We start from the raw sequence: 12,905 nt of genomic DNA, 5'->3' as shown, positions 1-12,905 counted from the left end.
TTTGCCAATGAACACCTCAGGATATGGACGAAAGACTGGTGTGCGTTCGAATATGCGATTCTGTCTGTCGTCGGTAAAAAATTCTTTGAGAACAACAGCGTCATAGACGTGTCTTGTAGGTTCTCAGCAGACATCCACTGCACAGCGTGCTCAAACACGTTCTTCCGCCTCTTCACGCATGACTCTGAACCATTTTATTGGGCACGTAAAGCTCAGTTTCTGCCACATACTGCTTAACATGTAATCATGAAGTGCGTGAAGTGTGGATAATTTGTTGCGACCTTTCCACAACATTTTTATTAAATTACCTATAAAATTACGAAACTCGCAGCAAACGCCTTGCGTGATCAAGCCCGTATTTAGTTATGCGTGGTGAACATATTCAAGACTATCCGGGGTGTGCCTTTTTTGCATTTCCATTCGCCTCTCGTCTTTCACATATTAGTTTATTTACACACTTCTCGATACCTCTACTGCTTAACAGACGACAATAAAAATAGGTGCACTATTCATTCTAAGCCAAAAGGTTCTCCTGGCATAGGTATGTTCAGTTTTTACTCGCTTGAAGTGTGAGAACTAGCGAGCAAGACAGTGTGAAATTGCGGGGACTCAGAGGGCTATTAGGCCTTACGGTAGATTATTTTAGCAACACTAGAAGCATTAGGCATCTTGAATAAGAAGTAATATGTTAGATGATGCGATGAAATATTAGGTTTGTTAAAGTTTTGCACATGTGTTTCTGTGAGACTTTGTTCACTGACTCATAGGTTTCTGATACGTGCATTGAAAAAAGTGATCTCATTGAAGCCCATGTGTCCAGTCAAAAACAATGTCCCCATAGTCTGATTTTTACATTGACGACTGCATAGGATTGTAACTTTTGGGTTAGGAATGCGTGCTCGTTGGTCGTTTTGGAATGAATATTAATTCCAGAAAAAAAAGGTCCACAAAAAATGACTTGGAAGACTAGAAATGGCAGTGTGGGGCCATCCACGAATGGAAGGTTGTTCAAAAATTTCTGCATCGTCCTATGCAGGACAAGGAATGACGCTTTATATAGTAACATAGGGGAATTTCGACACGTATTTGAAGATCCCTTCTTGAATGTGGTTATAGTGTAAGTAACAGCGTGTTGGTATAATTGAAATCCTAAACACATTGAATTTGTACATAATTTATCCACACCTTTGTGAAATATAGTCATCCGATCCGTGTGTACTGCATCAAGTATTCCAAGTGTTTGAAAGTCACACCTGCGAACAATACACGTGTGAGTCCAGCAGAAGGTAAGTAGCGGAAACAGAAAAACTTACCTTCTTCCTCTGAAGAATGTACATCTTTTGTATGAAATTGACAATGGTTTAATTTCCTCAATCATATCTAACTCGCACTTGAAGGAACCTCTGTTAGTTGTTTTGACAGTCCATACCGGCTCCATTTGGTTGTAGAACTGAAGTAGTATTAAATCAATATTTCAATGTATATCTGACACATGTTATGATTCTATTCAAAATATCAAGCAGTTCCCACCTACCTTGGCAACCGACGTTATGGGAAGCATGTAGAGGAAAGCTGACTGTATTAATTTGTTAATGAACAAGACGTCATCATATGACGTTAAATATATGGACAGACGTTGCACGAATAGACAAAATTTCAACAATGGCAGATGTCTGCATAATCAACTGTTCGCACTTGCGCAACGATACAAATAGGAACACGAGTATTAGCAATACCAGAAGCAATAAGCTGATATCAAGCAGTGGTGCTCGCGTAGGTGGCGCCCCTAGACACTACTACATAAATCAACTTCAGTGAATGCCACTAAATTAGAATACTGTGGACATTAGCCCGATGTGACGGCTCTATGATAAGAGTACATATATGATATTTACAAAATCGCATAGCCAGAACCGCAACCACAATTGACATCACACAAGCATTAAGGTTCATTTGAAAGCTAGTTCTAAGACCTGGCATGGCTATGTGGTAGACTACATGATTACCACGCAGAATTATGGAGTTGCATTTGTGCTAAAACTATGATATTTATTGTATGCGTTTGTTGAGTCAACGCTGCTGATGTCAGATTTTTCTTATTACAACTGCGTTAAAATTACTCATCTATGTTCACGCCGTTCCTAGAAAGATAATAAGTATCAGATATATATACATAGAGAGAGAGAAAGAGGTAAGGCAGGGAGGTTAACCAAGTTTGGCTCGGTTGGCTACCCTACACTTGGGGTGGAGAAAGAGAGAATAATAGAAAGGAAAGAGATAGAAAAGAGGAGTAAGAAAGAGAAGAATGAATAGTCAGCTCGAGACTAGACAGCATGGTGTGACACTGTTCTTTCACAAGCGGTCGTGAAGTCTGGTGGTCCTTATAGAAGTACAAGAGTGCTTTCGTGGCTTTGCGCGTATGGGAAACCGTCGGCCAAGGTTCCAGGATCTTCTCTTCTGTAATCGGCCGTGAATCCAGCTGAAAGAGCTTGGCTTCCATAATACGTCGTTCGGTCTGGTATGCTGGGCAATGACATAGAATGTGCTCAAGTGTTTCCTCGCAGGCGCAGGTGTTGCATGCCGAAGTGCTCGCCATTCCAAGTAGACGAGAGTACAAATTCGTAAATGCCACGCCCAACCTCATGCGACACAGTAAAGTTTCAGCGCATCCTGTGAGCCCGGATGGCAAACAAAGTTGCAAGTTTGGGTCGATCGAATACAGGTGCGTGTTGAAGGAACCCTGCGTATTCCATTGTAGGAGAGATATACGGTGAGCAAGTGATTGTAGTAGCCTTGCAGCGTCCGTTCTCAAAAGTGGTATGGGCGTGCGCTGGTCTTGGTCATGAGCCGATTGAGCAGCTTCATCCGCGTGGTCATTGCCGACGATTCCGCAATGACTCAGCAACCACTGAAATACAATATCGTGATCTCCCGCGAGCGCTTAGTGGTAGTCGTGCCTTATCTGATATACTGATTGTTCATGTAACCCGTGCTGCATAACAAACCGTAGTGACTGTAAGGCTGACCTGGAGTCGCAAAAGGTGGCCCATTGGTTAGGTTGCTGGCGAAGAATGTACTTTACTGCACCTTGAAGTGCTGCTAGCTCTGCTGCTGTCGACGTCGTGGTGTGAGAAAACTTGTACTGAAGCAACACATTTTCAGATGGAACAACCACTGCTCCTGTAGAGCTGTTGGAATTAGTGGAGCCATCGGTGTAAACATGTATGCGGTCGAAGTACCTTTCGTCCAACAGACGCAAAGTCAATTGCTTCAGGGCTAGCGTTGACATGCGTGCCTTCTTAAAGATTCCAGGAACTGATAAGCGCACGTCAGGTTGACGAAGACTCCATGGCGCAGTTTCTGGATGCATCGCAAGTTTGAAGCCAGGCGGTAGTATGTCCTGATGTTTTGTCACGATACCGCAGTACGAAGCATGGGGCCTCAGAGCTGTCAAACACGCTAAATGATGTGACGGTAGCCGTGATAAATGCCGAATGTGCGCTCTCAGCGTCTCGACAATGATGTGCATTGTGACCGGTTGTTTTTGTGCAATAACAATAGTTGACACTGTCGATGAGCATCTTGGAAGGCCAAGGTATGTCCGAAGTGCTTGGGCTTGAACGCTTTGCAGTGCACGGATGTTAGTCTTGCACGTGTTGGACAGGACAGGAAGGCTGTACCTGAAAGTTCCGAGAAAGAGGGCTGTGTACAGCTGCAACATGTAGTGCACGGATGGGCCCCATGATTTTCCAGCGACGAACTTGAATACATTCTCAATGCCAATGAGCTTTTTCTTCAGGTATGTGACATGTGGGCTCCAGGTTAGGTCACGATCTACGATGACGCCTAAGAATCTATGAGTGCTCTTATATGGGATTGATCTGCCATCGATGCACAATGAGTAGAAAGACATCGGTTTGCGTGTAAACGCCACCGCTGCGCATTTTTCTGTGGCGATAATCAAACTTTGCTGGCAAATGTATGTCGATGTCATTGTTGCCGCTTTCTGTATTCTTGCGCGCACTTGAGGCCGTGTCACGCCGGACGCCCAAATGCAGATATCGTCAGCGTAGAGAGATATATAAGCCGTCTGTGGCAGCATTTCAGCGAGCCTCACGAGAACCAGGTTGAAAAGTGTTGCACCAGGTTGAAAACACCGCCTTGCGACACCCCACGACTTGTGAAGTACTTATTCGTAGACCCATCTTCAGTTAAAACGAACATAGATCTCTTTGTGAGGTAGCTTCTTACCTATCAAAAGACACGACCTCCAAGTTCAGCTGCTTCAAGAGCATTGAGAACAGCCTCGTGGGTCACGTTGTCGTAGGCACCCTTCACGTCTAAGAACAGAGCTACCGACCGCCGCTTCTGAGCTTTCTGATGCTGAACAGAGGTCACTAAGTCAATAACGCTATCAACTGAGGACCGACCTTGTTGAAAACCAGCCATAGCATCAGGATAGATGTTATAATGTTTCGAGTACCATTCCATGCGTGTAAGCAGCATCCTCTCCATGACCTTGCCAACGCAGCTTGCTAGTGATTTAGGCCGGTATGATGCCAAATCGATTGGAGACTTTCCGGGCTTCAGCAAAGGCACCAGGCGACTACACTTCCACTCATCAGGCACCATTCCATCATGCCAAGACTTATTGAAAATGTCAAGGAGACAGCGCTATGCCTTCGGGCCTAGGTGACGTAGGGCAGTATAGGTCACTCCATCCGGACCTGGGGACGATGAGCGTCTGCATGTGGTCGTTGCCGCATGAAGTTCTTCTATGGTGAATGCAACCTCCATTTGCCGATCTCGTGCGACTGGAACATCAATCACCTGTGGCACTTACCCACAAACCAGAGGACACACCTTCCAGTGGGTATGAGCCACTGATTAATGGGAAGTGCTTGACGACGTACGGGACGGGAATGTGAAAATATTCAAGGTTAGACTGGCGCACCATATCTGTCCAACAAGATTACCCTCGCATGCTAATATTGGTTGATGCAAAGCTAAGGGGGTGGTAACGAGGGCAACTTGCCGTAAGCGGCTAGATAGATAGGTAAAGAGATGCATGCACACATAAATCCATCCATCCATCCATCCATCTCTCTGTCTATCCGTTCGTCCGTCCGTCCGTCCATTCATCCATACATACACGCACACACATACATACATACATACATACACACATACATACATACATACATACATACATACATGCATGCATACATACATACATACATACATACATACATACATAAATACATACATACATACATACATTACATACATACATACATACATACACCAAAACCCCTATCACGTGGCTCCAAAGGAACACGAAGTGATAAAAGAGCAAGTCGACAAAATGCTAGAAGGTGACGTCATTAGCCCCTGGGGGACACCTGCAGTCCTCTTTAAAAAAAGACGGCAGCCTGCGCTTCTGTGTAGGGAAGGGAAATGGGAGTAACAGAACGGCAGGGAGGTTAACCAACCTATAGGGAGCCGGTTTGCTACCCTGCATATGGGAGGGTGATGGAAGATATGAAAGATAGAGAACAGAGATGGAAGAGAGATAAACACAGCACATTCGGCAGCACACGCGCGTACACTCAGTCATTGTCCTGTCTTGTCTTTCGTGGTGTATGACATTGCTGTTACAGCCACTTGTTCAAGTCCGTGTCGTGTAGGACTTTCAACAGAGCTTTTGTCACCTTCTGTAGTAATGTCTTCTCTCGGGCACTTGAGAGAATAGTGTCCACAGACAATTGGCTGTTGTCGATGCGCACAAGAACGGATGCCTGTGACTGTCTCTGGATTTCATACTGCGAACAGTCGGACAGGATGTGGTGTAGCGTCTCTTCGCAATAACAGGCATCGCAGAGAACGTTGTCCGCCATTCCTAAGAAAAAAGAATAAGATTTTGTAAATGCCACTCCTAGCAATAAGAGATGAGGAAGGGTGGCTTCTCTTCGGTCGAGCCTGGTGGGCATGCGGAGAGCCATCAAAGAGGACAGGTGGTGTTGACGATTCGTCTCGTTGCTTGGCGGGAACCATAGTGAAAACGTGACTTCACGAGCATGTCGTCGAAGATCACTGGCTGCATCGGTCCACGAAAACGGTATGTTTTATTCTCGTGTTTCTTCAAGAGCTGCCGGCGCAGTAGTATCGGTCTGTTCGTTCCCTATGTTGCCGAAGTGACTTGGTAGCCACTGAAATGTCACATAATGCCCTTTCTCGTGTTAGGTGCCGAGAAGGAACTGAATTTCAAAAACAAGCTGTTCGTACGACCCATGACGTAGTGCTGAGAGCAGATTGTAGGGCAGCGCTTTAGTCGCTGAAAATCGACCAGTGTTGCGGTGGTTCCCGATTGACCACGCAAAGTGCAGCGCGCAAAGTAGCTAGTTCAGCTGCTGTAGATGCCGTGGAGTGGTCAGTCCTAAAGCTGATGGTAACACCTCTTGCTGGGACAACTACTGCACCTGACGAACACTGGCGGTTCCTGGAGCCATCGGTATATATATGTACACTGTCTGAATACTTCTGGTGCAAAAGAAGAAGAGACAGTTGTTTCATCACGGGCGATAAAAGCTCAGATTTCCTTCGGATCCCTCGTACACTAAGATGCACTGTGGGTCGAATAAGACACCAAGGGGGTATCGATGGTGTATATGCAGGAGTGAAGCCCAAGAAAAGTTTCTCGTTGTACTTCATAATCATTTTAACGTATGATGCTTGGCGCCTCTCTGAAGGCAACAGTGCAAGGTGATGACATGGGGCCCGGGCGAAGTGTCTGATGTGCGTTCTCAGGACTTTTACAACTATCTGAGTTTGTATAGGATAATCGCCAGCAATTGCAGTTGTTGCCTCTGTTGATGTACATCTGGGCAGACCAAGGCACACTCTCAGTGCTTTGGCTTCTACTGCCTGTAGAGCACGAACATCAGTCTTGCAGGTATTGCTAAGCATGGGCAAGCTATATCTCAGGAAACCGAGAAATGGGGCTCTGTAGAGCTCCATCATTGCGTCTACTGACATCCCCCACGTCTTTCCCGCCAAAAACTTGAACAATGGGGAAATAGCGGTAAGGCACTTCTTCATATAGGCTACATGCAGACTCCAACAGAGGTCCCTATCAATAATGATGCCCAAAAAGCGGTGGGTTCTGCCGTGAGAAATCAGTCGCCCACCGATTAAGATGATATAAGGGGTCATTGATTTGCGATTGAAGGCCACCAGCGCGCATATTTCTGGTGATATGCTGAGACCTCGTTTTAACAAGTAGTTGGCAATCATATTTGCTGCTCTCTGAAGCCGGGAACGTATTTGAGGACGTGTGACTGCCGAAGTCCAGACACAGATATCGTCTGCGTAGATTGAGATTTTAATGGTACTTGGCAAGTATTCAGTAAGGCCTATTATTGCAAGATTGAATAGCATCGGGCTAAGAACTCCTCTTTTTGGATAACCCTTATATAAAGCATCGCGTAGTTGGGCCATCTTCTGTTAACACAAAGAATGATCTTGCAGCCAGGTAACTCGAAATCCACCGAAATACTCGACCACCAAGGCCAAGTACCGTAAGAGCACCCAAAATGGCTTCATGTAGTACATTATCATACGCGCCTTTCACACCTAGAAACTAAGCTGCAGATAGTCGCTTACGGGATCTTTCATGCTGAGTGTACGAAACCAGCCATGGAGTTTGGATAAATCTTGTCGTATTCAAGATACCACTTCTGGCGGCCTATTATCATCCGTTCCATTATCTTCTCTACGCAGCTGGCCAGTGCTATTGGGTGGTATGAGGCGAGTTGGAGTGGGGATTCACCTTGCTTCAAGATGGGTAACAAGTGGCTTACTTTCCAATCGTCAGGAACATTGCCATCCTGCCACGAGATGTTGTAAAGGCTCAACAGTTCTCTCCTTGCAGCTCCCCCAAAGTTGCACAAGGCTGGGTACGGAATACCATCGAGACCCGGAGAACTTGAACGCCTGCAGAGAGCTAGTGCTGCCTCGAGCTCCTTCATTGTAAAATGCAGGTCTATGTGGTAATCACGAGAACGGAGGACGTCACCTGTCACTGGAGAATCTGGACTAGTGGCTTGGTTGGCGATTTGTGCACAGAAATCTTCTGCGACATTGATGTCTTGCCTCTCTTGAAACAGCGCGAGTGCTTTGAATGGAAAATGCTGTTCCATAGGGTGAGGCCAACTTTTCACCGTTTTCCAAATGTGTGAGAGTGGCTTGCGAGGGTCTAGTGACTCGCAAAACGTGTTCCATCGTTTCGACGCTAATCTATTCATGCGACGCTGAATCTTCTTTTGCAGCCTCCTGGCTGCCTTAAGATTGTGAATTGATTTTGTGCGCCGATACCGACGCTCCACCCGGCGTCGAAGTGCTCGGAGTCCCTCCAACTCTATGTCAAAGTCGTTTCGTGTGGAAAATATGGTCACCGTGCGAGTGGCGTTTTGCATTGTGCTCTTAATTGTTTGCTCTAACCGAGATCGTAGGCCATCGCTGCAAGCATCTTCCACGTCAGATTTGAAGTTGGTCCACTGGACTGCTCGATTGGTTGTCTGTAGACCACAACGAGGCAAGCCTTGGATGTTAAGGTAGATTGAAATGTGATCACTTTCTCGTGTCTCAACATCTGAAAACCACTTGACGCATCTCGCGAGGGAGTTGGAGACAAAAGCAAGGTCAAGACAGCTGCTGTATGTCACCCCTCGAAGGAAAGTGGGGCTACCGTCGTTCAGGAGAGTAAGGCCACAATTGTAGGCGATGTTTGCTAATCTGCGTTCTCTTGCATCTGTCCGTGTACTTCCCCATGCGTGATGGTGCGCATTGAAATCACCTATGATGACCCATGATGCACGAAACACTCTCAAAATATCCGCTAATCTCCTGGACTCCATTTTATAGGACGGCGATATTAAGCGCCTATGAGAGTAAACATGAGTTTGTTCTTTTTCACAGTGATGCAGACATAGTGATAGTCGTCGTGAGGCGCAATTTGTTGCAGAACATACGTAAGTTCACGACGTACAAACACGATGATTTCGCTGCTGCACACACTGTTTGTTGAAGACATGACAGCTTTGTACCCCGATGGTCCTGTTGGTTTAAAACTTGGTTCACAAATGACGATGAGTGGAAACACGTCGATTAACATAAACTGACTAAAGTCTAAAAGGCTTGACTTTAGTCCTCTGGCATTTCTTTGGATCACGGATGCAGTCTTGACTTCTTTACGAAATGATTCGGTGTGAGTAGCCAATTTCCTAGTTTAGAGATTCAAACACTGGGCTTAGGGCGTCGAATACTCTAAGTGCGCTTCGCGCAGATGCTGTCTTTATGTCAACTAATATCGCTCGGATGGCTTCTATGAGGGAACGCAGCACCGAGTTCACTTGACGATCTGTTTTAGGCAAATATTCCATGACTAGAGACGGCTCAGGTGTGGCCGCAACCTGATGAGGTTCCTTGAAGAAAGAGCCGGTTAGGAGCATGGGCCATTCCTCCGGAGAAGGAGGCTTCTCCCCTTCTTTCGTAAAAGTCGTGGGTCCTTTCGTGGTGCTACTGGGTGGAACCACTAAAAAGTGGGAACTAGCATTTCGAGAGTGTGCCCTCTTTGAAGACTTTCGATGATGCTGATGTCCACGCCGACGCCGGACTACTTCGGCTGCCTCCCTGTGTGTCGAGTTGTCTCGGGCCATTTGTCTGAGAACCACGCGCTCGTTTTTTGATTGAGGACAGTCTTTCGACGAAGCAGCGTGAGGACCGCTGCAGTTGGCGCATTTCGGAGTAGTCGCCTGACAGGCGTCTTCGGCATGAGATTCAGCGCAACAGGGACACAGTCGTTAGCTGGGGCATACGCCCTTGACGTGTCCTAGCCGGAAGCACTGATGACATTGAAGTGGCTCTCGGATGATTAGCTGAACTGGATGTCGGAAATGTCCAACTTTAGCGTGGGACGGCATGCAGTCTCCCTTGAAAAACACTTTTACGCAGTGCGTATTTCCAAGGCACCGCACTTGCCTAATGACAGTTCCCTCATTTGCAGGCTTCATGAGGGTAGGCAAGTCAACATTATAATTGGCAATATCGATGTCATAAATAACACCGACAATCGATTTATTATCAATAGGGATAAAGGGGCACATTTTATTGCCGCCTAGCTCAGACATTTGCTGCAGCTGTCCTAGCGCGTTCTCATCGTGCACGTCAATGACGAGAATATTCTGCCTCAAGTTTATTCTTACGTCCTTAATTTGATCTGGCACCACACATTCCAGAGCAATGGAAAGGACTTGCCTGTTCAGAAGTCGTAAGTTGCTTGAGGGAGCTTCCGGCATGAAGATGATAACGTGCGGTCAGCGCGCAGGCCTTGACTGTACAGTCGCTGTACTTGCAGGAGCTGATGCTGATGCTGATGTATTGGTTGTCCTTCTCCTCACCCTCTTACCCCGGACAGGTATAAATCCGTCATCGGATGTGTCGTCTTCCGACATAGAATACAAATCAGTGTCTTTGGTATCACCGGGGAAGCCAGTTCGCTTCCTTGTGGTTGATGGGTGTGAGGACGTCTGACCAGGTAGGCCTCTGGCATTTTCCTTGGCCATCTCCGCAAGACGGGTAGGCAAGGCACCTCGAAAAACCAATGATTTCACTGAAGAAGTACAGAGTGAAGAAATAAGTTTTCTTCTAAACAGACATTTCTTCCTTCACGTGGTCGCGCTTCTGTGTAGATTACCAAAAACTCAATCAGGTTACAAAGAAAGATGTGTATCCACTTCCTTGTATAAATGACTCTCTCGACAGACTTCGACATGCTCGTTACTTTTCATCAATGGACTTGAGGAGTGGATATTCGCAAATTGAGGTAGACCCAAGAGACCACGAGAAGACTGCTTTTGTGACACCAGATGGCTTATATGAATTGAGTCTTGCCCTTCTCGTTTATGCTCAGCACCTGCTACCTTTGAAAGACTCATGGATACCGTACTTTCTGGGTTGAAGTGGAAAACCTGTTTGGTCTACCTTGATGATCTAGTTTTTGCCGCAACATTGACCAGCACCTGAATAGACTTGAGACAGTTTGACAAGCCATACGGTCCGTGGGCTGGACGTTGAAGCCTGCAAAGTGCTACTTTTGCTATCAAGAGCTGCAATTTCTTGGCCACGTTGTCAGTCACGCAGGCATTCGTCCTGATCCTGGAAAGATCGCAGCTGTTGCACAGTTCCCGGTGCCGACTGAAAAGAAGGTTGTTTGACAGTTCCTCGGACTATGCGCGTATTATAGGCGATTCATCGCGGAATTCACACGCATCACATGACCGTTAACCCGCCTCACGAGAGAGGACGTTGCCTTCCAATGGAGCAACGAAGAGGAAGCTGCTTTTAAGAACTTGTGCCAGTGACTACAGACGCCTTCAGTGCTTTCCCACTTTAACGAGAAATCCCCGACGATGCTACACACTGCTGTCAGCAATGTTGTTTTGGGAGCTGTGCTTGTGCAGCTGCAAAAAGGCACTGAAAGAGTAATCGCCTATGCAAGCCAAACACTAATACGAACCGAGAATAATTACTCCACGAATGAGAAAGAATGCCTCTCCGTGGTATGGGCGGTCACAAAATTTCGCCCGTATTTATACGGCCGCCCTTTCAAAGGTATCAGCGACCACAATTCACTGTTTTGGTTGCCAAATCCTAAAGATCGTACCAGGTGATTAGCGCGTTCGAGTCTCAGGCTGCAGGGTTACGAATGACGGTCGTGCACAAGTCATGAAGCCGCCACATAGACGCCGACTGTCTATCCCGCTTACCCATTGAATCGGCAACTCTATCCGATGAGGAGGACACAGCATTTCTCAGTGTGCTTGACATGACCGTCATTGCGCAGCAATAACTTGGCGACTCTGAGTTACTTGCCCTAATTAATTACCTGGACGGAAGTTCTCAGAAGGCACAATCTGTTTTCGTAAGAGCGTTGTCATCATTTTGCTTACGGGGTAGAGTGGTATACAAAAGAAACTTCTCTTCGACAGGAACTGCCTATTTGCTCGTCATCCCAGCAGCCCTTTGCTCCGAAGTACTCAAAGCAAGTGAAAACGAGATGACTTCCGGCCACATTGGTTGCACGAGAACTTTGGCCATAGTACGGCAGCGCTACTACTGGCCAAGACCGACCACAGCCGTAAAGCACCATGTTCGTACTTGCCTCGACTGCCAGCGACGGAAGTCACCGCCGACTAAACCAGCTGGCCTCCTGCAGCCCATGCAGGTCCCAAGAACATCATTCGACTAGTTCGGCATAGATATCTTTGGCTCACTTCCTATTTTTACTGCCGGGAACCGCTGGGTTGTTTTCGCAACTGATTACATTACCGTTATGGTAAAACAAAGGATATCGAGAGAGCTACAGCAGTGGAGGTGGCACAATTTTTCATCGAGAACGTTGTCCTGCGGCATGGTGCACCAAGCGTCGTAATCCCAGACAGATGAATCACACGAAATCGTGCCGTTTATCACGTTTTCATACAACACGGCCAAGCAAGAAACAACCCGGGTGACACCGTTATGGCTAATTCACGTAAAAGAATTACGAACCATGTTAAACGCGATGCTAGCACACGAATGCGACAATATTGAACCGGACGCCGAGATGTTTACAGAACGAGCGGAAGAAGCAAGGCAACAAGCGCGCTTGTGAATCCAGCAACAACAAGAGTACGCCGCAAGTCGCTACAATTCTCACCGCAGAACAGTCGCTTACCAGACCGGCGACAGAGTGTGGGTTCGGACGCCCATACTGGAACTAGGACTCTCCGAAAAGCTCCTAGGGAGATACTTTGGGCCACACCTACTACTGCAATGACTGAGTGATGTAACTTACGAGGTCATTC

General features: G+C 46.7%; 1 protein-coding gene across 2 annotated transcripts in view; it reads right to left on the bottom strand.

The window, feature by feature from the left end:
• LOC142771409 (uncharacterized) overlaps window positions 1-12,905 on the bottom strand; it is a 49,670-nt gene that overhangs the window by 25,594 nt on the left and 11,171 nt on the right. For both annotated transcript variants that reach the window (XR_012885899.1, XM_075872890.1), the window contains exons 2-3: window positions 1,314-1,450; window positions 1,186-1,253 (exon numbers count right to left, since the gene is read on the bottom strand). Coding sequence is in view for 1 of the 2 variants with exons in the window: in XM_075872890.1 (XP_075729005.1) it covers window positions 1,186-1,253; window positions 1,314-1,450 (205 nt within the window). In the remaining variant the exon portion in view is untranslated. The remainder of the gene's footprint in view (window positions 1-1,185; window positions 1,254-1,313; window positions 1,451-12,905) is intronic.

Source organism: Rhipicephalus microplus, chromosome 9 (genome assembly GCF_043290135.1).
Source record: "Rhipicephalus microplus isolate Deutch F79 chromosome 9, USDA_Rmic, whole genome shotgun sequence".
Lineage (NCBI taxonomy): Eukaryota > Metazoa > Arthropoda > Arachnida > Ixodida > Ixodidae > Rhipicephalus > Rhipicephalus microplus.
The sequence above is the reverse complement of the archived record's forward strand: the minus strand, read 5'-3'. Positions and strand labels throughout refer to the sequence as shown.